At 51.6% G+C, this 27,749-nt stretch overlaps 1 protein-coding gene across 1 annotated transcript in view; it reads left to right on the forward strand.

Moving 5' to 3' along the window:
• The window catches only part of WDR43 (WD repeat domain 43), a 366,881-nt gene that overhangs the window by 139,426 nt on the left and 199,706 nt on the right, over positions 1-27,749 (forward strand). The window contains exon 7 of the mRNA XM_085610376.1: positions 13,715-13,779. Within this exon, the coding sequence (XP_085466502.1) occupies positions 13,715-13,779 (65 nt within the window). The remainder of the gene's footprint in view (positions 1-13,714; positions 13,780-27,749) is intronic.

The following is a 27,749-nucleotide window of genomic DNA, read 5'->3' on the forward strand; positions in this document are numbered from 1 at the left end:
GGGTGGCGTAATATGAGTTGTATCCTCCCAGGGAAGGGACCCACTGGTCCCTACCTTTTACCTACCTGTAACGCCTGTTATAATCTAATATTTAGGGGCACCCCTGAACCTTGCTTCCTCAAGAACCTTCAACAAGAAAAGGACGAACAGCTGTGCCAAAGCTAACAAGAGGATGACGCCCACTCACTTGGCCATAGCCTACCGGACGGTCTGCACCTCGGACCTGCTCCTGCGAAATCCTGGTGTGGCCTGCAGCCAGCAACCTTGAAAACCCCGAAGGACCTGCCTGCCTTTAAGCACAAAGACTTTGTCTCCTGTGAACACCGGATTAGTACATCTGCGGCCGGATACCGGGAAACTGACCCACTCTGCACCCGCCGTCCACGGCCCGAGCTTGAGTGGGCAATCACGATGAGGTCACCCCGACAATCCTGACCTGGAATCCAGCGACCCCTGACCTGCCTCAAGCCGACACCAGCAGCCTAAATTTAGAAGATCCCTCCCCCCAACTGCGACCAGGAGCTGGTAAGAAGATCCGACCCCAAAAGGCACCACTGCACCCGACGCCCCACGGCCTTGTGTGCCCAAACCAACGGTGCCTAACCAACCCCTAACTTACCTCTCAAAGTGGTGGTCGCACCCAGAAGACCTTCATCTCCCTGCCTGCAGCGTTTTTGCAACCCACAGGTTCTCCATTGAAACCAAGAGGCCACCCAACGTCAAAACGCCACCCTGCACCCGACCACCCTAGTGCCGCTGAGGGTGCACCTTTTGGTGCCAATTTGTTTCCCCCTTTGCCCTGATCTAAAGTCCATGAGCTTTGCTCCCACAACCCAGTGGCCTACTTGCCAGCAGTCCCCAACCAGAGGCCCCCTATCCCCCTTTGGATAACATTGGGCCTCAGCAATCTGCACCCGGCGGCACTAGTGCCGATGAGGGTGTAACAAGAGTGCATCCTTGACCCTGGGGGAACCCTTGTCCTAACCCCAGAAGCTCAACTCCAAAGACCGAATACTTACCTGGTAACCCTTAACTTCATGTCTCTCCATAGGCAGCTAATGACTGTTTTTCTCTGAAATTTTTTAAGTGTGGAGTTGATTTTATGGAAACCAGAAAAATAACAATTGTGCAAAACTGATTTTACTTACCTTTTCTCTAGAAAATGTCCCAGTGTGATATCTAGGCTTATCACACTGAGTAAAAAAAGTAATCTCAAAAGTAACGTAAAAATAACTTACCTGTAATTTTCATTGCAAAGTCCATACAAAGTATATGTACAGCATATCGCAGTATTGCATTACCTGTAATTGTAACCATTTCAAAAGTACATTTACAATTGCATTTCAAACTGTATATTTACTGCAAAGTATTTATCAACTTACCTGTGCCAGGCTTGCTAAAAGAATATTTTTATACAAAACCAATTGGTCTGAAGTTCAGTCTTTGAGTGTGTGAAATCATTTGCTGATTGAGTGGGTACAACAGATGCTTAACACTGTCCTCTGATATTGCCTTACTGTTCGACCACACTACCACTAATAGAGAGTATAGGGTGTTGGGTGGCACGATAGGTAATGCAGCCCTTAGAGGCCTCCCCTGGTCACAGTGCCCTTGGTACCCATGGTACCTTTTACAAGGGGCTTACTGCTGGCCAGATGTGCCAACTGGGGGTGGAAAGAACAGTTTTGGGAAAGAACACAGGCCCTGGGAACCTGTTTTGGTTTTGGGGGGGCTCTGATGGTGCAGGAGAGTGGAGGTATCCTGGGCCATGTGCCAGGGAGTCTCTGCACCTCTGGACATGGCTGGGCCACCAGGGAGTTTTCCTGATGAATCACCTGGGAGCATCATTGAATGCCAGGTTAACCATTAGTGCCTAGTGAATCGATGTCAGTTACACCTGGAGGTGGCAGAAGATCTTATCCTCAAATGGGGAGAACCATAGCTCAATGTATTCGCCACAGCGTAATGTCTGCATGTCTCTGTGTTGGCGTTTCCAAGATATCCCACTCAGACACTGTTAGACCTGTCAGCCCTTTGGGTGGTCCCTCCTCATTATTTATTTTGTCCCACTTTTGCCTCAAACCCTGTTAGTATTTTTCCTTTTTGGGAACCACCAGACTTTTTCGTATTGATGCAGATTCAGGGAGCCATTTTATCTACCCCTGGAACTTCTGTCTGAGGGCCTGGAGCACAAAATGGTGGCCACCTGTGACATCATCAGAACCCACTGGAACCTACCAGCACCTTCCAGAACATTCCAGAACCCTGTGACAGTTGGAGGCGGTTTGGAATGTTGAGAAGCTAAAGCCAGAGTTGACAGTTGGAGTGGGCAGTTGGCACCTGACTAGTGAAGAGAGAGGACAGAGAAACAGAAGGAGGAAGGAGTGAGGCAGCAGGGGTGGAAACCAGTGCTTGGAGTGGGGTCCAGAAACCCACCCTTGATGGTAGTCCCTACTGACCAAGCCCAGCCTAGTGCCCTGTGTGGGATAAAGACCAGAAAATCATCTTAAGGACCTGAACAGCCGGAACAGGCCTTAAAGGAGAAGAACAGCAAGTTCCTAACCTGTTTGGTGCAATCCTCCTGGAGACCCGACGTCGAGTAGCCTGGAGACCTGGAGCCCGAGGTGGAGAAGCGGCGCTGACAGAAGGCAGACGTCGTACCCGGAGCCGCTAGAGGTCGAGTGAGGGCGCCGACGGAGGTCGTGTGGAGACACCGGAGGTCAAGTAGAAGTCACCTGAGGTCGAGGTGAGGCGTCGACTGAGTGAAGTCCGCCCTCCGGAGTCGCCTGAAGTCGAGGCGAAGCGCGCAGGAGGTCGGGAGTGGAGATCGCACTCCGGAGTCGCCTGAAGTCGAGGCGAAGCATGCAGGAGGTCGGGAGTGGAGATCGCACTCCGGAGTCGCCTGAAGTCGAGGCGAAGCGCGCAGGAGGTCGGGAGTGGAGATCGCACTCCGGAGTCGCCGGAACCCGAAGTGGAGCCGACGGAGGTCGGGTGTGGAGGTCGCACACCGGAGTCGCCCGGAAGCGGGGAGGCCGTGACCCTGTGACGCCGGAACCCGACATCGAGCCGAGGCCGCCCAGCGTCATCGATCCGGAGCCGCCTCACGGCATCGTCCCGGCGTCAGGTAAAGCGGATCGACGCGACATCGAACCGAGGCCGCCCAGCGACATCGAACCGGAACCGGCTGACGGCATCGACACGGCGTCAAGTGGAACCGATCGACTCATCATCGAACCGGAGCCGCCCATCGACGTCGACCCGGCGCCGAGTGGAGCCGAACACCGAGAAAAGGGCAGTAAGTGGTAGAAAGGGCATCTGAGGCCCTGTGGAGCCCTAAAAGACCATTCTAGGGGCTAGAGGGGTGTTAGGACCAACCTAAGAGTGCTAGGGGGGGTAAACTGAGACTGGTGCAGGAACCTGTGTGAGGGACTGTGTAGTTGGTGAGCCAGAACCTTAGGTTTCCTTCAGTCTACCTCAGCTTAGGCCCCAGCCTTGACCATACTAGGTGGGACATTCCCAGGCCACCCCAGTGACCACAAGCTGTACTTGGGCATGGTAAAATCAATCTACCTCATAAATGTGATCTGATTTGCAATTGTTATTGATTGCTTATATTATTTATTGAAGGAGTGTTATTTATTGTCTGATTGTATTTATTCCTGCCTGGTATTTATTGTCTGACAGTATTTATTTGCCCTACGTATTTATCACACCTATATTTATTCCTTGTGTATTTATGACCTAATCCTATTTATTGCACCTGTAAAGCGTTAATATTTAATTGACCTGCTATTCCTGGAGAAAATACTCTTGTATTGTATTTGTGACATAACCCTGCAACTAAGAGAAAAGTAAGATAAACACAGATATTTTCATAATTTTTAAGGTGTAGTGTCGTTTTTGGAACGGATGCACGCATGGTTATTGTATGGGTATTGCGTATGCTTAACACGGTGCCTGACCCCTGACCACTCGAGCCAAGCTACCACTGTGTATGTCTGGAGAGACCCCGTTACCACCACCCTTCCCGGTGTGGGAGTGGGGTTTTTCCAACAGACACAATCTGCCTTGAGTGGAAAATGGGGCTCCTATGTCTTTTCACAGATAGCACTCCTGCCCAGAGATCTCAAGAATACGAGGATCAACCTGGCCCAACACATAGTAGCCCCAGATTATGCACCAGGAGTATGGTATCCAGAACTCCTGGGTTTAAGCATCTGTCCTCCGATCAGGCTGCCAATTACACCCCCCTCCCCCAATCATTGGGGCAGATTTGTTGCTTGGTGCAGTACTCTGCATATATATCTCAACACCCCCCTTACAGTCAGTTATGTTTTGTTAATTTGTCCCTAATCCAGAAAGTTTGAACTGGCCACAGTTATGGGGTGCATTTCGGCTCTTTCTACCTCTTTGCGGTTTTCAGAACAGCCCTCATTTTTTAATCTGTTCAGTGCTTTTTGAAAGGTTTACGTTTGTCTCCTCCCTCTTCCTTTGTCACACTACAATGGGACCTTAACCTGGGCCTCACATTTCTGATGTGCACTCCCTTTGAGTTGCTACATAGGTGTCCCTTGCGGCTTCGTACCTTCAAGACCTTGTTTTTAGTTGTCATGACATCGGCGCGACATGTGAGCTTTAAGCTGTGAACCCTCCATACAGAACCTCCTCCCCAGACACGCTGCCTTTGTGGACACAGGCATTTTTCTTGCCTGAAGTTCCAACGCTGTTCCACATCTGTCAATACATCACCTTGCAGGTATTCTGTGTTCTGTAGTAGGGGATCTCTGTGTATAGTCATAATCTAGTGAATAGTCCCGCCCATGTGCGTGGAGCAATAAAAATAATCTCTTAAGTTGTCAAGCCATGCAGACCTGCATCTACACTTAAGAGAGAATTCAAAGACCGATAATGCAGCCTATATCCACAGGCTACACTGTCCAGTACTTCAACTAGAAAATTCCACCAACATCCACAAACAGCACTGCCTGCCCAGCTTTTTCCACAGAGAAAAACCTGCCTCTACCAGCAAAAGCCTCTGGAATGATGGAGAGGGAGGAATGGACAGACAAGCCCCATAGGCTGCCATTATGTGGCTCAGAACAGGATACTGTGCCTATAAGGAAACTTTCCAGAACTTTTCCAGTATCCCAGAATGCACAGCAGGTCCTTTTTACTTTCAGTTTTTTTCCGGCTCCTGCTAGCAGGACCCTGGAGCATTGAGCTTTCCCTTTTCAAGGGTTTATTTGGATTTGTTCACTTTTCAAGTGCTTGTTAAGTACCTTGTTGCCTTCCTTCTTGTGTGTTCTCTGTGTTGTCAACATGCCTGGCTTGTTTGACAAGTGCCCAGAGTGCGAGAGAAAGAAGGCCAAGTCGGACCCACACAGGGTGTGCATCGTCTGCCTTCCCCAGTCCCATGTTCCAGAGGAGTGTGACATTTGCCAATCTTTCTCAGCCAGGACCCTGAGAGAAAGGATGAAGATCAGGCTCCAAGGCCTGGAGGACAGAAGGCTGAGGGCACAAGGTGGGTCAGGACAGGCTGATTCTGCCCATGCTGAGGCCCCTGGGGGGCTCCCCAGGGGCAGGAAGCCCAGCAAACGTCCCCATTCTCCGTCGATTGCGTCGACTACGGCGTCGAGGGGATGGCTGCAGTCTTTTCACCGTCTCCCCAGGGCTCTGGGGAGAAACAGCGTCGACGCTTGACGTCGAGGGAGCTGAGCAGTCCGCCGTCGACGACATCGTCTTCGTCGACACCGTCGACTTCTCGGTCGAGTCATCGGCGTCGAACAGTCCTGGCGTAAGCGCTCGCCGTCTAGGCGAGGTCGCCGTTCGCCGTTGGCAAAGAGGAGAAGGTCACCGTCGAGGGGATCCCCGATGTCGAGGACCTGTCACAGGCGTTCGCCCTCGAGGAGGCGTTCGCCCTCGAGGAGGCGTTCGCCCTCGAGGAGGCGTTAATCGTCGAGGAGGCAGCGCAGGAGGAGTCCTAACGCCAGGAGTCCCTCGGGGTCACAAAGGAAGAGAAAGGAGTCCCCGGGCTCGGTGTACTCAGTGGTGTATACACCTCCTAAGCCTAGGTCGCCACTCTTTCCTCCTTTGCCAAGGGAGCCCTCACCACGGATCCCTACGCCGCCGCCTCCACCGCCTCCTCCGCCTCATCCTCCTCCCATTCCGCCTCCTCCTCCTCCCATTCCGCCTCCTCCTCCTCCCATTCCGCCTCCTCCTCCTCCCATTCCGCCTCCTCCTCCTCCCATTCCGCCTCCTCCTCCTCCCATTCCGCCTCCTCCTCCTCCCATTCCGCCTCCTCCTCCTCCCATTCCGCCTCCTCCTCCTCCCATTCCGCCTCCTCCTCCTCTTCCGCCTCATAGCATTCCGCCTCCTCCTCCTCCTCATACCATTCCTCCTCCTCCTCCTCATACCATTCCTCCTCCTCCTCCTCATACCATTCTGCCTCCTCCTCTGCCTCCTCCTCCTCCGCCTCCTCCTCCGCCTCCTCCTCCGCCTCCTCCTCCGCCTCCTCCTCCGCCTCCTCCACTGCCTCCTCCTCCGCCTCCTCCTCCGCCTCCTCCTCCGCCTCCTCCTCCGCCTCCTCCACCTCCACCGCCTCATACCATTCCGCCTCCTCCTCCGCCTCAAACCATTCCTCCTCCGCCTCCTCCACCGCCTCCTCCTCCGCCTCCTCCTCCGCCTCCTCCTCTGCCTCATACCATGCCTCCTCCTCCTCATACCATGCCTCCTCCTCCTCCTCATACCATTCCGCCTCCTCCTCCTCCTCCTCATACCATTCCGCCTCCTCCTCATACCATTCTGCCTCCGCCTCCTCCTCATACCATTCCGCCTCCGCCTCCTCCTCATACCATTCCGCCTCCGCCTCCTCTTCCGCCTCATAGCATTCCGCCGCCTCCTCCTCATACCATTCCGCCTCCTCCTCCTCCTCATACCATTCCGCCTCCTCCTCCTCCCCTTAATACCATTCCTCCTCCTCCTCCTCCTCATACCATTCCTCCTCCTCCTCCTCCTCATACCATTCCACCTCCTCCTCTGCCTCCTCTGCCTCCTCCTCCTCCTCCTCTGCCTCCTCTGCCTCCTCCTCCTCTGCCTCCTCCGCCGCCTCCTCCTCCTCATACCATTCCTCCTCCTCATACCATTCCTCCGCCTCATACCATTCCTCCTCCTCCTACCATTCCTCCTCATACCATTCCGCCTCCTCCTCCTCATACCTTTCCGCCTCATCCTCCTCCTCATACCATTCTGCCTCCTCCTCATACCATTCCGCCTCCTCTTCCGCCTCATACCATTCTGCCTCCTCCTCCTCATACCATTCCGCCTCCGCCTCCTCCTCATACCATTCCGCCTCCGCCTCCTCCTCCTCATACCATTCCGCCTCTTCCTCCTCCTCCTCATACCATTCCGCCTCCTCCTCCTCCTCCTCATACCATTCCGCCTCCTCCTCCTCATACCATTCCGCCTCCTCCTCCTCCTCATACCATTCCGCCTCACACACCGTCGGGCCCACCTGTGGCCCCGCCACGGTCGGTGTCGTTGCCTAGGTATCCGAGGCCACGGCACCAGGTTGAGCCACCGTCGCCTGCGAGGCCGGCTGAGCGGCCGAAGCCAAACAGATCGCGCTCCCGATGGCGAGAAAGATCACGGAGCCGTGGACGGTAGTCATCGACATCTGGGCGACGCCACAGGAGGCGCAGAGCCAGATCCCGCACCCAATCGTCGGCCAGGCACGGGAGTATCGCCTGTCGACGATAGTCTCCTTCCAGGAGGTGCTACTGAGGGGTGCGGCAAAGCTAGGGATCACGGTGACGGTGCCAACACCTACGACGTCCGTGATCGTCGAGACGCTGCACAAGAAGCACCTGCCTCGCCCCCTGCTGCCACTAGTGCCGGGATTGGTGGAGCCTGCTACGGAGTTGTTCCTCACTCCGGCGGTGACGAAACCAGCCCCCTCAAGGCTCCTGAAGAAGTATCGGGTGCCGGAATCGGACCCTACCTTTCTGAGGATGGACCCGAAACCGGACTCGGTCATTGTGACGGCGGCAAGGAAGCAGCATGCTACCACTCCTTCCTCGACAGTGCCGCCTGATAAGGATAGCCGTTGGCTAGACTCGGCAGGCAGAAAGGTCTGTGGGACGGCTTCTACCACCATGAAGGCGGCAAGTGCTCTGTTGGGTCGCTACGACCGAGCCCTATGGGAGTCTCTCCAGCAGTACGCGGAGCTGCTGCCTCGCGACAAGGAGGACTTTCTAGAGACTTTGCGTGAGGGGATGCTGGTGTCAAATCAGATTATCAGCGCGGCGGCGGATGTGTCTGTTAGCGGCACATGTATATTGTCATGGCATCAACCAACGGCGTCACGCTTGGCTTCGCCTTACCTCACTCAAACCCGAGGCACAACAAAGAGTGGCCAACCTGCCTTTCTCGGGGGAAACCCTGTTCGGCAAGCATGCGGACGACGAAATGGCCCGCATGAAGACGGAGGCAGAGACCCTGACAGCTGTCGGGTTAGAGAAGCCTGAGAAGAAAAAGCGCCCGTTCCAGAGACGGTTCGGGGCTGCAGGCAGAGGGCGTGGGCAGGCCTAGGGACAGCAAAAGCAGCAGCAGTTCTGGAAACCCTTCCAGAAGCGCCAGAAGGGTAGAGGAGGCCAGCAGTCCGCTACAGCGACCAAGGGCCCGGCTGGGTCTCGGCCCTGAGCGATTACTTCCCCTGCAACCGTTACCCACTCCAGTGGGGGGGAAGCGTTCAATCTTTTCTGGCAGAGTGGAGAAAAATTACTCGGGACAAGTGGGTGCTGAATATTGTTTGCAATGGATACAGTCTTCGGTTCATCAGCCCGCCTCCAGCCATTCCGCCGGTAAGCTCACAGTATCAACTGCGAGAGCTCCAGACGGATGCAGACATCCTGTTGAGGAAAAAGGCGGTGGAAGACGTACCTCTGTTTCAAAGGGGAAGAGGTCTGTACTCTCGGTTCTTCCTGGTTCGCAAGAAGGACAAGAACGAGTTCAGGCCCATTCTGGATTTGCGGCAAGCAAACAAATGGATTTGCAGGGAGAAATTCCACATGCTATCGTTGCATCAGATTTACCCTCAGCTGCAACGGGGAGTCTGGCTCTGTGCCATAGACCTACAGGATGCGTACTTCCATGTGCCCATTGCACAGAAGCACAGGAAGTTCTAGCGATTCCAAGTCTGCGCCAATCATTATCAATACACAGTACTGCCATTTGAGCTAAAGTCTGCGCCCAGGACCTTCTCAGTGGTAGCTGCACACCTGCGGAGGAACAAGGTGTTTGTCTACCCGTACCTGAACGATTGGTTGATCAAGGCCTTCTCCTTCTCGGAAGCACAAGCGCACTTCCAGAAGACGTGCGTTCTCTTGAACAAGCTGGGGTTGCACGTCAACATGTCCAAGTCTGTCCCAACTCCGGTCCAGTGCATACAGTACTTGGGGGGCCGCCATCATTACGCTGTCGGCAAGCGTGTCTCCTTCGGAGGAGAGACGGTTATCACTCCTTCGGAAGGCTCAAGCTCTTATTACCTCTCCATCGACGACAGTGAGGAAGGTGTCTTCGCTGCTGTGATCGATGGCCTCATGTATCTTCCTCTGGTCTCACGCACGGCTGCACATGAGACCACTGCAGGAGTGCTTGGAGGATCAGTGGGATCAGAGGACAAGTTCTTGGGAAGACAAGATACGGCTGTCTCTGCATGCTAATCAGTCGCTGAAGTGGTGGTTTTCGGCGGAAAATCTCCTCAGGGGGGTTCCCTTCCACAAGGACATTCCCACGAAGAGTATTGTGACGGATGCGTCTCTCCAAGGCTGGGGAGCGCATTCCGGAGACTTACAGATACAAGGAAAGTGGTCCCCGTTGGAGTCGACGTACCACATCAATTTCCTGGAACTCGGAGCCGTTTACTTGGCATTGAAGGCCTTCCATCCGTCCTTCCAGACCAACTCGCTGCTTGTACAGACGGACAATACAACCACGATGTATTACCTCAACAAGCAGGGGGAGTCGAGATCACGCACTCTGTCGCAGGAGGCGCAGTCGATCTGGCACTGGCTTCTGGCCCGAGGACTGACGATTACGCCCACGCATCTGCCAGGTGTGCAGAATGTTCAGGCGGACGCGCTGAGCAGACTGATTCAGGAAAACCACGAATGGGTCATAAACGACGAAGTACTAGGGGACGTCTTCGCAAGGTGGGGGACTCCAGACTTAGATCTGTTCGCCAACGCCGAAAACAGCAAATGCCGAGACTTTGCATCCAGGTACTACCAGCGGGGGACGCTGGAGAATGCGCTATGGATCGACTGGTCAAACAGCTTTCTGTACGCTTTTCCACCCATTCCCCTGATTCCGGCGGTGCTCATCAAGCTGTCCCAGTCCGGGGCGCGGATGATCCTGATTGCCCCGGAATGGCCCAGACAGTGGTGGTTCACGGACCTGCTTCACCGGTCTCTCCTTCCTCACATACGGCTGTCGTGCAGGCCGGACCTTCTCACGAAGTTCGGGGGGCAGTTGGTGCATCCCAACCTCTCGTCTTTGAGTTTGGCGGCATGGCTCCTGAGATAGTGCAATATGGCCATTTGAATCTACCAGCAGATTGTATGGATATACTGAAGGAGGCTAAGCGACGTTCCACTAGGACGTCCTATGCTTACAAGTGGAAGAGATTCTGCATCTGGTGCAAGTCCAAGCACTTTAACCCGACGACATGTAAGGAAGATGTCATCCTTCTGTACCTTTTTGCATTTGGCGCAGTCTGGCCTTAATTTCCATTCCATTAAGGTTCATCTCGCTGCTTTGACTGATTACAGGAAATGCCCTTCACAGACTTCCTTCTTTCAGATCCCTGTGATCAAGGATTTTTTGGAAGGCTTGAAGAAAGTGTTCCCTCCTGTCAGACTTCCCTCGCCTTTATGGGAATTGAATGCGCTGCTGTCCAGATTGATGAAGGAGCCTTTTGAACCTATTCACAAGGCTTCGTTGCAGCACCTGTCTTGGAAGGCGGCGTTCCTAGTGGCCATTACATCGGCCCGCAGGGTGAGTGAACTTCAGGCGTTGTGTTGCCAAGAACCTTATACGGTATTTCATGCTGCTAAGGTTGTTTTGCGTACTCACCCTAAATTTCTTCCTAAGGTTATATCTGATTTTTATGTCAACCAGACCATAACTTTACTTATGTTTTTTCAGAATCCCTTTTCTCCAGCGGAAAGGTCTCTACATTCCCTGGACGTTAGGAGGGTGTTGAAGTTTTATCTTGATAAGACCAAAGATATTCGTAGGTCAGACCAATTGTTTATCAATTATGGATCAGTCAGGACCGGTCTTGCTACCTCCAAACAGTCCATCTCTCGGTGGATTGTGTCCTGTATACAATTGTGTTACCAAAAGGCTAATAAGACCTTAGGGGGTAAACCTGAGGCTCGTTCCACCAGGGGCAAAGCTGCCACGACTGCTTTGCTGCGTAATGTTCCGATTGCAGAAATCTGCAAGGCGGCCACTTGGAGGTCGGTCCATACCTTTGCTGAACATTACTGTCTGGACACGGATGCCAGGGCAGATGCTCAGGTTGGGCAGGCTTGGCTGCGAAATTTGTTTGCACAGTAGTGGTATTATTTTGTAGTCTTCTCCACCGCCGTTTTGGTGTGGGGATGGGCTTGCCATTCTATTCACTAGATTATGACTATACACAGAGATCCCCTACTACAGAAGGAGTAGTTTCTTTTCTGTAACTCCAGTTCTGTAGTAGGGGTATCTGTTATAGTCATAAGCGCCCGCCCTCCTCCCCGGTGGAGAGATAAATGTTAATGTAAGGAATGCTACAGGTCTGGCGTGTTATGCCTTCAAAAAGAACTGAAAGTAAAAGGGACCTGCTGTGCATTCTGGGATACTGGAAAAGTTCTGGAAAGTTTTCTTAAAGGCACAGTATCCTGTTCTGAGCCACATAATGGCAGCCTATGGGGCTTGTCTGTCCATTCCTCCCTCTCTATCATTCCAGAGGCTTTTGCTGGTAGAGGCAGGTTTTTCTCTGTGGAAAAAGCTGGGCAGGCAGTGCTGTTTGTGGATGTTGGTGGAATATTCTAGTTGAAGTACTGGACAGTGTAGCCTGTGGATATGGGCTGCATTATCGGTCTTTGAATCCTCTCTTAAGTGTAGATGCAGGTCTGCATGGCTTGACAATTTAAGAGATTATTTTTATTGCTCCGGGGTCCACGCACATGGGCGGGACTATTCACTAGATTATGACTATAACAGAGATACCCCTACTACAGGACTGGAGTTACAGAAAAGAAACTACTCCCTCTGCTTCATGCCTCTTAGAGACTCAACAGTTTGGATGCCAAGAGAACTCTAAGCTTTTATATAGATTGTACCAAAGAACGTGGGGTTGACAGTCTGCTCTTTGTGCCGTTCTCTGGAGCAAAAAAAGGCAAGTCAAAACTTGCCCTGGGGTGTCTGGGTGCAGAGGTACTTTCAGCGGTGGTAGCCTTGGACGCTACATGCTGTAGTCAATGGAAAAAGTACCTGTAGAAAAGAGGCTTCAAGGGGGACTGGGGCTCAAGTCCAGCACAACAAAACGAGGGGCTCCACTCTTAAGGGTCTCGGGGCCACAGAGACGCTGTCGGTTTCAGTAGACTCGGGCTTGGGGCTCGGGTGTATGTTTGGTCCTGTGAGTAGACAAAGCAGGCATTGTTCCTGACCTGAGAGCATGGGCTCCCACCTGCAGGGGGATAGAAATGCGTCTGTGGTGGTAGACTGGAATGATCCAGTCGGCCAGTACTCTATAAGACTAGTGAGGTTTCAAGGGTCACCTCTAAGGTGCCCTCTGGGTGCATGTTGTAATAAATCTAATTCTGGCATCAGTATAGATTTATTTAGACAAGGTGTCTTATACCAAACACCAGTATTTTCAGTGAAGCTATCATGTAGCTGGGGAACTCGTAATGACCAGTGGCCAGTACCTTTACTTAAGAGGGCTTCCCTCTTCATTTGCACCATTTAGTAATTGAACTAGACTGCACAGGGGCATATATGCACCATGACAAGCAGTCTGCAATGGCAACCTGCATGCAATTTGTGTGTGGGTCTCTAGGGTAGCTTAAGACATGCTGGAGCCTCTAGGGGACCCTCTTTAGTACCCATATCCTAGGTACCAGATGTACCATTTACTTGGGACTACAGGGGTGCTTGCGTCCATGCCAATTCGGTTACAATTAGACTTGTTTTAAGGGCAAGATCACTGAAACAGATCTCGTTAGCAAGCCTCTGTGCAAAGTCTGAGTTGAAAACCAGCATCTAGTAGTCAAAATGGGATACAAATTGGGGGAATAACTTCAACAAAATTCCCGCTTCCTACACTTGTCACATCCAATTTTCTAGTGGGGTTCTATGTATGTGAGCGTGAACAGCCTCGAAAGTAACTGACATCTGTGCGCTGGAGTGTTGCCTGTATCGGCTCTGCACGTTTTCAGAACAGAATAGCGTTGGTGTGGAGCTGCGCTGCCTACAGCACTAGAGCTGAAAAATCTGATGCCTAGGTGAACATTCAAAGGGTTAGGAGTCTGTGGTTAGAAGTAGTTTCTACCAGAAAGTGTTACTGAAGGTAAATAACTTGTTCTTAATTCCTTAAGTACATATGGGTTTAAGCAAATTTTATTTTCATCGTTCTGATTAGCAGCTGTTTTCTATGATTGTCTTTCAGCCTGTAAAGCTAGCCGTGGTGTGCCGGAATGGGGAAATGCATTTCTTTGAACACCTTTTCAATGGGTAAGGTAACGTAGTAAGATTCTAGCTTGTGCATGTATAATTTAGATTTGATCCTTTTAGTCTTGAGTCTAAGAAATGTAATTATGAACTTTTTTCCTTTAAAATAAAAGTTGCGGTTGAATAATTTGATCCCCAAATGAATGGGAAGTAGTTTCCTCAAAATCCTCTGTCCAAAACACCTGCTAGATCAAACAGGGTAGTGAATCATGAGTAATTATGTGTATAACACACTCGGCAACTCTGGGCATTAGCTTGCCTCATCTCCACAACGGCCCCCCACATTCGCTGGGGATGCCTGGTTTCACCTTGGAGATACCCTGGAGGTACCATCTCACAGGGATAGCCAGGATGGGTTCCCCAGCGGTCTACAGCGCCACGACGCCTCAGGGCAGCAGTGCGCTTTACAAGACGCATACATTTACATTTACATTTACTCAACTTAGTCTCCAAACAAGAGCGCATCACAGTATAGGTTATGTTCGAGGCATGTGGGCTGCTGAATTCATATCTGTGCATAGATCGCCGCCTAGTGTTGGGTCCGGATGTTTGCACGTTGTTGTCCTGGAAGAGTCTTCGAAGTATCCTTGGATAGGTGACTCCTCCCCTGGACTACAGTGCGCATGGGCATCCTCTCCATCCTCAGATTGTTTTTTTCCGCCATTGGGTTCGGATGTGCTATCTTAGCTCAAGTTAGGAAAATATTTTTTCGAGGCCAAAAGGCCTTTAGTTCGCGTCGGTACTGTTTATCGATCGGGTTTCGATAGAATTTGTTAGTTTACTAACTTTCAGCACCGACTGCTTTCGCATTTACCTGTCCATCGACGACTTCGACGATGGAATCCAGGACGCCGTTCAAAAGGTGTCCGGTATGCAATGCGAAGTACCCACACATCGACGTCCATCCGGTGTGCAACAAATGCCTTTCGCCGGACCACGACGAATCAACATGCATGGCCTGTGCCCGGTTCCGCTCGAAGAAGACTCTGCGGAATCGACGAGCGGCGAGACTCGAGGCGCAGCACGCGGCACCGGCCCCGACAGACATCTTCGGCGAGGCCGAGGACGTCGAGGAATTGGAAGTCTTGCCCTCCAGTCCCGTTTCCGAACACGAACCCGGATCGGACGAGGAAGACGAGTCACTCTTCCACAGAGGTGAAGACGACACCGAGGTAGGAGACGACGAGGAGGCCTTCGGGGCCGAAGAAAGTAGCTCCAATGATGAACAAGGCCTACCTGTTCAAACCGTTCAAACACCAGTGCCACAGCCTATGGCTCCGGTCGAGGGATCGCCTTCGGGCCTTACCCGAGACCCATCCCGCAGTTCTTCGGCCCCGCCCTCGGGCCCGGCCTCGGACGTTCAGCGGCAGCCATTACTACATAAACAGGCTGGTTTCCCTATCACAAAACCGAAACCGAAAGCTGCTCAGGTTCCACCGAAACCGAAACTGAAAGTAGCGCTGGTCGGATCGAGGCCTTCGACGCCAGCGCACCGCATCGGCACCGACCGCACCAAGAGGGACTTCGGTGCCGAACTTGAGGCGGGCGACGTTGGAGTCGACAAACGGAAAAAAGCCATCGGCACCGACAAACCTGCTCGGCTACCGGCACCGACGACACCAAGGGCCGTACCGCCTGCTGTGTCTCACATCGCTCCCTCGACGACACCTAAGCCTCAGGTATCGAAGACTTCGACGGTGATCTCTTCACCCCGACTCGATGACCCTCCGGCACCGAAAAAATCTACGGCCGCCTCTACGAGCCTGGCCGGTGCCAAAGCCTCGAAGGCGCCCCAAGTACGACCTGGTGTGACGCAAGGCAGCAAAACCACACCTGTCCTCCAGGACACGTCGGGCTCCGGTTCGGTCGGAGCTCCCGCAGCCTCTTCGGTGCCGACCAACATTACCTTCGGCTTGCCTCCGTCAACAATCCCAAAAATGTTCCAACTCAGGACACGGGTCACCCAACCTACGGTCACACCTGCTGAGACGTCTCCAGCACGTATCATCGACGCCGGCACTGGCAGAATGATTCTCCAGGACCGAAGGATAACTTCGGAGCCGCCATTGGACCCTTTCAGGATCCCACTAAAAAGGAAGTTGCCTGCAGAATCGGAACCTCTCCTTTATGAACCCTTCCATTCATCCTACCAGGATCCACACCGGTTCTCCCCCACACGCTCCGATACAGGCGCATTGGAGGACTACATGGCTGACCAAGTCCCCTACCATGTAGACACGGACCCTGATGACCAGCAGGACCCTGATCAAACTTGGGGCGACCCTGCAGACCCCAGTGCACCTCTCGATGCACAGGATCCACAACTCTATGGGGCAAAGACATCTCCTACGGAGGATACTGCAGCGTTCAATGCTCTTATCGAACGTGCTGCCAATAACCATGGGGTGCAGCTTCACTCTGATACCATCGAAGATGACTTTCTAATGGACACCTTTGCATCCTCAGAAAGACATGTAAAGACTCTGCCAATGTTGAAGGGGGTCCTCAAACCAGCCAAGGACATTTTCAAAGAACCCACCAGGGCACGAGTGATAAACCCCAGGATTGATAAAAAATACAGATCAGCACCTGGGGATCCTACTTACATCAGAGGACAATTACCACTCGACTCCATCGTCGTAGCGAATGCACGCAAGAGGGCACACTCGCAAACAACAGGTGACGCTCCTCCCCCGGACAAAGAGTCCAAGGTGTTAGAAACCTCTGGCAAGCGAGTTGCCGCCCAAGCTGCCAACATATGGCGCATAGCCAACACTCAGGCGCTCCTTGCTCGCTATGATAGAGCGCACTATGACACACTTGAGCAAATATTCCAACATCTCCCTGACCAGTTCAAGGAAGGCGCAGAAATGCTCATCAGAGAAGGACAGCTACTAACGAACGCTTCCATCAAATGCGCACTAGATGTTGCAGACACGGCTGCCAGAGCCATAAACACAAGCGTCATGTTGCGACGACATGCCTGGCTACGGATCTCAGGATTCAAGCCTGAGGTACAAAACAATATATTGAACCAGCCCGTCAACCCCGACTATTTATTCGGGCCAGAGGTTGACACCACCCTCGAAAAGATAAAAAAGGATACGGACACTGCAAAGTCCATGGGCGCACTACAAACTCAGTCCTTTCGGAGCGGCTCCTTTCGTCGCCCCGGAAACAAGGGAGCAGGTAGAGGACAGGGGTCACAACAAACATATAACAAAGGCAATACACAGACCACCTATGATAAAAACACCCGAGGTGGATATCGTGGCTCCAGCACAAAGGGCAGAGGACGCGGCTACGGCAACACCAGGTCCTCCCCCAAGAACAAGCAGTGACGCCCTCTCCCTTCCTCCCGACCACATAACACCTGTCGGGGGAAGGCTACAAAGGTTCCTGTCCACGTGGAATTCCATCACCACGGACAGGTGGGTCAAAGATATTATAAAATACGGTTACTGTCTGGAGTTAACCTCCACTCCACCCACAATACCACCAAGAAGCCGTCCTATGTCCTCAGAGCACTTAACGCTCTTACAGCAAGAAGTGCAAAGTATGCTTCTAAAAGGCGCTATAGAGGTCGTACCCATCCACGAGCAGGGTGCGGGAGTGTACCCCCTCTACTTCTTAATTCCAAAAAAGGACGGGTCGCTCAGACCTATATTGGACCTGAGACCCCTGAACCAGTACATTCTTTCAGAGCACTTTCATATGCTCACTCTACAGCAAGTCCTTCCGCTTCTCAAGCAGGGAGACTTCCTAGCCACACTGGACCTCAAGGATGCGTACTTTCACATACCCATCCACCCCTCACACAAAAAATACCTCAGGTTCACTGTTCAGGGGCAGCACTATCAGTTCAAAGTCCTTCCCTTCGGCGTGACAACCGCGCCCAGGGTTTTCACGAAGTGCCTCGCTACGGTGGCAGCACATCTACGGAGGCAGCATATACACGTCTACCCCTACCTAGACGACTGGCTCGTTCAAGCGAAGTCAGCCCAGCAATGTGCAAGCCACATGTCCCGCACCATTCACCTTCTTCACAGTCTGGGATTCTCACTGAATTATCCAAAGTCCCATCTCCAGCCCGCACACGTACAACAGTACCTAGGTGCGACTATAGACACTCGGGCGGCCACAGCTCAGCCAAATTTAGTGAGGATCGACAGCATACAACTGCTGATCTCCAAATTCAAACCCAATCACTCACTTCCAGCGCGAGTGTTCATGCAGTTGATAGGCATGATGGCCTCCTGCATCTTCATAGTCCCGCACGCGAGATTACATATGCGCCCACTTCAGGAGTGCCTAGCACGTCAGTGGAATCAGGCTCAAGGACAGTTAAAGGACCTAGTGTTGGTGAGCGGTCGGGCATACAACTCTCTGCATTGGTGGAATCCACAAAACCTTTGCAAGGGCCGACCGTTCCAAGAGCCTGTCCCACAAATAGTACTGACAGCGGACGCGTCTCTCCAGGGATGGGGAGCTCATGTACTCCACTACACAGTGCAAGGACTATGGACAACACAACAAAAGAAGTTGCACATCAACCTTCTGGAATTGATGGCAATCTTCCTAGCCATGAAGGCGTTCAAAGTACATCTATGCAACAAGGTCGTGTTGATCCGGACGGACAACATGACCGCAATGTACTACATACAGAAACAGGGAGGCACACACTCTCCACAGTTGTCTCATCTGGCTCAGAGCATGTGGAAGTGGGCCATTCAAAGGAACATGTTCCTCATGGCGGAACACCTCCCTGGCAAGGACAACCAGATGGCGGATCTGCTCAGCAGACACAGCCACCAAATGCACGAGTGGGAGTTACACCCATCAGTACTCCAACCGTACTTTCAGCAGTGGGGTCATCCGGAGATAGACCTATTCGCGACAAGCGAAAACGCAAAATGCCCAAGCTTCGCCGCCAGATTCCCACATCCGCAGTCGCAGGGCAATGCGATATGGATGAACTGGTCCGGCAAATTTGCGTACGCTTTTCCCCCAGCACCGTTGATACCGCTGGTGGCTCGCAAACTCCGACAACACTCCCTGACACTCGTCCTAGTTGCTCCCACGTGGGCACGCCAGCCGTGGTACACCACCTTCCTCGAACTTTCCGTGGTGCCGCATCAAAGGCTGCGGATCAAACCCGCGCATTTGACGCAGAACCATGGAGAGGTTCAGCACCCAGATCCGCAACAGCTGAATCTGGCGATCTGGCTCCTGAAGTCCTAGAGTTTGGCTATCTCAACCTGCCACCTGACTGTATGGACATCATCAAGGAGGCCAGGAGACCCACTACCAGAGCTTGCTATGCAGCCAAATGGAAAAGGTTCGTCATTTATTGCGGACATAATGACATCAACCCGCTGGACGCATCCATCCAAAACATCATCTGTTATCTCTTACACCTATATCGATGCAATCTGGCGTACACCTCTATACGTGTCCATTTGACCGCAATATCAGCCTATCTGCAAACCAGGCAGCACCTCTCTCTATTCAGAGTGCCTGCCATCAAAGCATTCTTGGAGGGGCTCAAACGAGTCATTCCACCTAGTCACCCACCGGCTCCAATGTGGAACCTCAACTTGGTCCTCACACGCCTGATGGGTCCACCCTTTGAACCTCTACACTCATGCGAGATTCAATTCCTTACCTGGAAAGTGGCCTTCCTAGTAGCGATCACTTCCCTCAGAAGAGTTAGTGAACTCCAGGCACTAACCGTTCAAGAGCCATTTATTCAGGTTCACGCTAACAGGGTCGTACTACGTACCAACCCCAAGTTCATGCCCAAGGTAATATCACAGTTCCACATGAACCAGACTATTGAACTGCCCGTTTTCTTCCAAAACCCACAAACTGTTGCAGAAAGGGCACTACATACACTAGATGTACGGAGGGCCCTCATGTACTACATCGACAGGACTAAACCATTCAGGAAGACAAAACAACTGTTCGTTGCCTTTGCCCCACACCACAAAGGTAACGCCATCTCCAAAGCAGGGATAGCCAGATGGATAGTTAAGTGTATTCAAATCTGTTATCAAAAGGCAAAACGCACATTAACTATTCCACCACGAGCCCACTCAACACGTAAGTTGGGGGCTTCCATGGCCTTCCTAGGAAATATTCCCCTGCATGATATATGCAGAGCAGCCACATGGTCCACTACACACACATTTACAAAACACTATTGCGTAGATGTGCAGTCAAAACAGCAGGCAGCTGTAGGACAGGCTGTTCTCAAAACACTTTTTCAGACCGCTGCAGCTGGCACGGGTAGCCGCCGCTAATAGAGGGCACTGCTATGTATTCTATGCACAGATATGAATTCAGCAGCCCACATGCCTCGAACTGAATATGCTACTTACCAGTATGCATCTGTTCTTGGCATGTAGGGCTGCTGACATTCATATCGCCCTCCCTCCTCCCCGGCGCCTGTCGCAGCTGCAGCTCTCAGAATTACTGCAAGCATGGTCATCACTTTCTGTATCTACTCCATCACTGCCACAATGGCGAAAAACAATCTGAGGATGGAGAGGATGCCCATGCGCACTGTAGTCCAGGGGAGGAGTCACCTATCCAAGGATACTTCGAAGACTCTTCCAGGACAACAACGTGCAAACATCCGGACCCAACACTAGGCGGCGATCTATGCACAGATATGAATGTCAGCAGCCCTACATGCCAAGAACAGATGCATACTGGTAAGTAGCATATTCATAATGCTTGTTCAATAAATTGTGAACATGAGCAAGAAGGTATTGTAACGTTCCAACATTCTTCTATAACACAAATCCAAGATTTCAGTTTTTGTTTGAAGGAATATTTTGCTTCCTACTTATGGATTTTGTGGTAAAACATTTTTGTTTAGCGTGTAAAAGTATTTCTGATTCCTAATTAGAGTATTTTGAGCACATAAAGTTTAAATATTTCAAGTTTTAATTAGAAATATTTAGTTTTACTTTTTGTAACCCATTCTTTATATTTAAAAATTCACATAAATAGAAGAAAAATGTATTTTTAACCTTAAAGCTCTCCTCTTAACTTGGCAGCAAACTGGCAACTTCTTGTGATACTTAGGTGCTGATGTGATTGATCTGAACATATTTTTAGTGTGGTCCAGGTTTAAGCTCGCACTCCCACTCACTCATACACACCGATTTCCTGGCGTAACACCAATCTCCAATGTGACAAAGTGCTGCTTCTCCATATTGCAAATTTTTCTGTACCACATAGTTTTTTCCCCCATGGCAGTCATTCAAAACCAGTGCAAGTTTTCCAGGCCAATTCTTATATATTTGTTGATACTATGGCTAAATTACAATGTCAGGACACTCAAAGTGATATTGCTTTCCTATGTGCGAGTGACTGCCCTCTCAACCCTGGTTGGAAGATAGTGTGACAGCAAGACTGTTGATCATTGCCCCAGACTTAAACTGTACCCTAGCGGAGGTCTTGCCTACTGTCTGCCCAGAGGTAGTCTGTGCGCTCCTATTCCATATGTCTTAGGCATTAATTAAGTCTATGGGATGTCTGTAGTAGGTTTTTTGGTTGTTGCAATCTCCCTTGGAATTGGGAGCAGATAGTGTGTTGGTTTCCAAGGTGAGGCTAATGGAATTTGAACATTCCAACCTGGTATGACTAGGAAATCTTGGCTGAGAATCCTGCAAGATCTAGCTGGCAATAGACTAGATTCTCATCTAGGATTGGAGGAGACAAACTTTCAAATGCTGCAGATCAGCTTCCATTTCCCAAGAAGACCTGGATAAGGTGCAGCTGAATAAACGGACCGGCATGTGGGCACCTTGAAAGACTGAGATTGCGCATGAGCAGCACCCAGTTCTTCAAAATGAGTGCTTTCAAAGCAGTGCACTGTTACAGTATATAGCCAGATGTGAGCCTGGTACCTGATCTGTTTTATACAGGCTTCAACCATATTTATAAATGAGCCTTTAGGACCTAGCAATAGGAGCTGATGAAGTATAACCATGTAATGAATAGCTAGTAGCTTGAATACTGGGTTCCTAATCTGGTCATTTAGGGCAATGACACCAATGGTGGCAAAATAAACATTGTTTTTACTTTGCCGGTACCTCACCAGAAGTGCTCACATTACCAGTGTTCCTTCCAGCTTTGTCCTTCAGAGAGCTGGCCAAAGTAGCAGGATGTTAGATACCGCTCACCTGCCTCTCACTTCTTTAACATGTAGGTGAAAAAATAATGTAGGTGGTTCTGTTCTGTCTGCAGGAAACCCCAGGCAATGCTAATGTTGCTCGCCAAAAGTTACTATCCATCTGCCTTTGGATAGGGAGGCAAGGTGGGTGCAAGGATTTTCAAGAAGAGTAGTGGGGCAGCAGTTCTTCTTTAATTTAGGCAGGTAAAGTGTAAATTCCAGGGGGGGGTTGGTGAAGGATATCAGGTGGCAAGGCATGTTAACATTTGGGAAAAGGTAATGCCAAGGGTAGCACGGCGCAAGCTATAGAAGAGTGGAGGGATGGCCTGGGGTGGTGAAAATGCGTGGCAGGACACAAGGTTTAACATGAGATAGGAGGCCAAGTGAGATTTTGAATGGCTACCTCATGTCTCCTCTGCCAACAATTAGTGAGTGCAAAGCTGAGCAGAGGATTTGGAGCCTATACAAAGCATAAAATTATAGGTTGGTGGCTGTGAATAATGATTTTTTTTTTTTCTACCTCTAATTTCTGAATGACAAATCAAACTTTGCGTGTATAGTCTTATCACTCAGAACCTCTGGGTAAAAACATTTCCATTATTCGCGTCATCTGTAATTCTAAATGTCATTGATTCCTTCAGAAGTGATTTGATAGCCAGTTCTTGCCTTTGCAACTTCTAAAATTAAGGCTGCTCATGAGTGATTTGTCCTTCCTTCCTTCACTAATGCCTGTCTGACAAGCATGTATATCATCTGATTTGGTGGAGTTCTGGTAAAAAGCGGCTTTAGTATGTTCACCTTCATGAAAATGTAAATGGATACAATCACTGTTTTTACTTATAGAAGAATAGAACTGTATGTTCGAGGCATTTGGGCTGCTGAATTCATATCTGTGCATAGATCGCCGCCTAGTGTTGGGTCCGGATGTTTGCACGTTGTTGTCCTGGAAGAGTCTTCGAAGTATCCTTGGATAGGTGACTCCTCCCCTGGACTACAGTGCGCATGGGCATCCTCTCCATCCTCAGATTGTTTTTTTCCGCCATTGGGTTCGGATGTGCTTATCTTGACTCAAGTTAGGAAAAACTCTTTTCAGGCCAAAAGGCCTCTAGTTCGCGTCGGTACTGTTCCCGATCGGTATCGATAGTATCTTTGTTAGTTTACTAACTTCCACAACCAACTTTTTCGCATCTTACCCGACCATCGACCCGACATCATCGATGGAATCGAGGACACCATTCAAGCGGTGCCCTGTATGCAATGCGAAATATCCACACATCGACGTCCATCCGGTGTGCAACAAATGCCTTTCACCGGATCACGACGAATCTACATGTATGGCCTGTGCCCGATTTCGATCCAAGAAGACTCTCCGGAATCGACGAGCGGCGAGACTCGAGGCGCAGCAAGCGGCACCGGCCCCGGCCCCGGCCGACATCTTCAGCGCCGAGACCGAAGATGTCGAAGAAGTGGAGAACCTACCCTCCAGCCCCGCTTCCGAACATAACTCCGGATCGGAAGACGTCGACGAAACACTCTTTTTGCAGCGTGAATCTTTCTGGATTCACTATGCTGTGCATTATTCCGCGATCTTGTGGTTGGGTCCGGATTCGTAGTCTTTTCTTTGGTTTTTTTTTTTTTTTTTTTGTAGCCCAGGTGGGCGTCGACGTCCACCATTTGGTGCACCTCCCGTGACGTCGTCGTGCTTCCTGCGGAAGTCCCACCTTTGGGGCGCCATCTTCAGATTCTTTTTTCCGCCGTTGGGTCTGGATCGACATCGGGAAGCTCCAGAAATTCACTCGGAGGAAGGAGGAAGAAAAGCGAGTTTCATCGATAGAATCAAGAGAAGACATCAGGAATAGAACAGATTTCATCAGGAGCGCGAAGAAAGAGGACCAGCGAGCCTTTTCTTCGACAGCCTTGGAGAATGCACGCTCAGAGACCCTGAGCGAAATGGACAAGACGCCATTCAAGTTCTGCCCAAACTGCCACCACAAGTTCGCGCAGAAAGACCAGCATCCGGTCTGCAACCTCTGCCTACCGGTGGATCACCAGAGTATCGACTGCAACGCCTGCTCAGCCTTCGCGCCGAAGACACTCAGGGTGAGAGAGAGGCAGAGAAGAGCCAACGCCAACATGGATGGCAAAGGGAAACCCCCGACACTCTACGAGCTGGGCCTCGACACGGACGACGAGGACAACGTCGCCGAGACAGCCGAAAACTTCACGGTCGTAGAGACCGACAAGAAAAAAGAAGACTAGGTAAGAGAATCGTCGAGCGCAAGTCAAAAAACACCTCAAACACGAGGGGGACTCGAAGAAAACCGAGTCAAGGTCCACGAAGGGAGCCCCGGCGCCGAAAACTTCGACGTCCAAAGGGGGAACTTCGGACAAAAGGCCCAGCGGATCCTTACAAAAGGACTCCCTGGTGCAGAAAGACGCCGAAAGGCAAGGGTCGTCGAAATCATCCCATGAAACGGGCCGATCGACGCAGAAAGAACGTTCGACGTCGACGCAAGTTTCATCGAAAAGACCCGCGGTCGACGCCGAAAGCATCTCCGAAATGGAGAAAAAGAAGAGGCGGCTCGAGGCCGAAATGGAGAACATCCTTCAAAGGAAGAAGGAGTTCGACGCCAGGATGAAGGAATTCAAGATTCCAACGATTTCATCGGCGGACGTTGTCGAGGTCGAAGAGGAGTTCGACGCCGAAGGGCTGACAAGGGATCTCGAAGAAGAAGAGGAGCCCTATTATGAGGAAGAAGCCGAGGAAGAAGACCAACAGTCGTTCTTCGAATCGGCGGCATCTACCAGCAACGACGTCGAATGGCACGATCTCGACACCGAAAACCCGGAAGAGCCCGTGGACACGTACCCCTCGAGGCCTTCGCCACCCGACGACATCGGGGTATACAATATGGTGGTGAAGAGCGCAGCACTGGCCTTCGGCGTCAAACTCGACGAGGAGAGGCCGAAAGCCGATTTTCTCGTCGAAACACTGCTCCCCATCCAGACTAGGAGTCAGTTCCTCCCCATGCTACAAAGCGTGATGAACCAGGGGAGAGAAGCCTTCAAGGAGCCTGCCACCTGCCGGTCGATCACACCCAGGACAGAGAAGAAATATAAGCACTCCTCCCTGGACCCACCTTACATCAAGGGTAGCGTCACCGCAGACTCCATCATAGCCTCCACGGCCAGGAGAAGGGCCAACGTTCCAGCAACTTCGGGCCCACCTCCGGATAAAGAGAGCAGGAGGATCGACCTCACAGGCAGAAAGGTCGAGAGGAACGCCGCAATGCACTGGCGCATGGCGAATTCGAATGCACTCCTCAATAGACACCAATACCAACACTGGGATGAGATGGGGGAGCTAGTAAAGCACCTCCCCGAAGAATACCGCCAGAGAGCCTCTCACCTGGTGGATGAAGGAAAGAACATCGCCAACTCCTGTATAAAGACGGCGTTGGATGGGGCAGAGACTTCAGCAAGACTCATGGCCATAGGGGTCACAGAGAGGAGGCATGCATGCATGGCTAAGAATCTCGGGATTCAAACCGGAAGTGCAGAACAACATCCTTGGCACCCCCTTCAACGGAGAGACACTGTTCGGAGCAACGGTGGACGAAAAGCTCACCCAGCTCAAGAAGGAAAACGAGACAGCAAGGTCCATGGGGGCCCTACAGCTGAGGGGAATGAGACGAGGTAATCCCTCGAGGAGACCCTACGGTAGGGGTGCAAGCCAACAAGGGACATCGCACCAGGCGTTCCAACAAGGACAGCAGGGCGAAGGTCACGGTCAAGGTCAGCAGAAGCAAAGCTGGCAATATCAACCTCGGGGCCAGTCCTTTCGCGGGAGAGGGAACGGACGTGGCCAAAGGAGGAGAGGGGGCGATCAGCCCTCCTCGAAGTGACTCAGCACGCAAGAAGACGCCTACCCTCGTCAGGTCCCCAAGGGTGAGGCGCAAAAAAGTGTCATCAGGGGGAAGAGAAGATTCAAGAGCCTACGAGCATACGTCACCAGTAGGCGGAAGGCTGAGGTTCTACCTTCAGGAGTGGCGGCGTATAACCACAGACAAGTGGATACGGAACATCGTGCAGTACGGATACTGCGTAGACTTGGAGAAAAGACCTCCAAACAGGAAACCGAAGGGAAGACAGAGATCTGCCCAAGAACTGGCAATACTCAAAGAAGAAACGCGGAAACTCCTACAAAAGGGAGCCATAGAGGCAGTGCCGTTCGGGGAACGCAACAAAGGGGTCTACTCAAACTACTTCGTGGTTCCGAAGGTAGACGGAGACCTCAGGCCCATACTGGACCTCCGTTACCTAAACAAGTTCATAAGAACGCAAAGGTTCAAAATGACTTCACTGCAGGAGGTACTGCCACAGATAAGAGAAGGGGACTTCATGGTCACCGTGGACCTCAAGGACGCCTACCTTCACATCCCAATAAACAGAAGGCACAAGGGCCTTCTAAGATTCAACATCGAACAGGAACACTACCAGTTCACAACCCTGGCCTTCGGATTAAAATCAGCGCCAAGGGTCTTTACAAAATGCCTGTCGGCGGTAGCGGCACACCTACGAAAGCAGGGCATACACGTATACCCATACTTGGACGACTGGCTGGTCAAGGCAAACTCACGCGAGAAGTGCGAGAGGCACGCAAAACGCGTAACAGACACCCTCACAAATCTGGGATTTTCCATCCACTGGGGAAAATCATCGCTGGAACCGGAACAGGTAAAGATTTTCCTGGGGGCAAAGATCAACTCCCTCAACAGTACAGTAGTGCCCAGCGACAGGAGGACAGATGCCCTACTGAAGGAGACGCAGCTCTACCAGAAGGGGCGAGCTCTGACAGTGAGGGCGGTGAGCAAGATGATGGGGATGATGGCGTCCTGTATCCAGCTGGTGCCGAATGTACGCCTGCACATGAGACCATTCCAGGAATGGCTGCAACAGCAATGGTCACAAGCAAACGGAAGTTGGGAGGATCTAGTGGTTGTTACGCACGCAGTGCAGGAGGAGATAACTTGGTGGAACAGAGACAACATAACAACAGGGAAAAGCCTGACACCACCAAGCCCAACAGTGACCATTACCACGGACGCATCGCAGATGGGATGGGGAGCGCACATGGACAACCTCAGAGTGAGGGGTCTATGGGCTCCGGCAGACGCGGTCCGCCACATCAACTACCTCGAGTTGAAAACGATACTGCTAGCCATGAAGGCATTCCAGAGACACCTGTGCGGCCAGAGGGTGTTGGTACAGACAGACAACACCACGGCGATGTTCTACATCAACAAACAAGGGGGGACACAGTCGTTTCCCCTCTCATCCCTAGCTCAGGAGATTTGGAGATGGGCCATACCTCTCAAGATAGATCTACTGGCAATTCACCTACCAGGGAAGGACAATGTGGAGGCAGACTGGCTGAGCAGGCAGACGTCAGCATCGCACGAGTGGGAGCTCAATGGCCAGGAAACGGAGAAAATCTTCCGGAGATGGGGGACTCCCACAATAGACCTATTTGCAACACGCCACAATGCAAAATGCCAAAGCTTCGCGTCCAGGCAACCAGATCAGCAATCCAAGGGAAATGCCCTATGGATAAGCTGGTGGAGGACATTTGCCTACGCCTTTCCACCGATACCCCTGTTGCACAGAGTGCTCGACAAGTGCAGAACCAGCAACATGACTCTGATCCTGGTGGCCCCACAGTGGGCGAGGCAGACATGGTTCTCACAGATTCAAGAAATGGCGCAAGGCAATCCGTACAAGTTCGAGA

Source organism: Triturus cristatus, chromosome 6 (assembly GCF_964204655.1).
Source record: "Triturus cristatus chromosome 6, aTriCri1.1, whole genome shotgun sequence".
Classification (NCBI taxonomy): domain Eukaryota; kingdom Metazoa; phylum Chordata; class Amphibia; order Caudata; family Salamandridae; genus Triturus; species Triturus cristatus.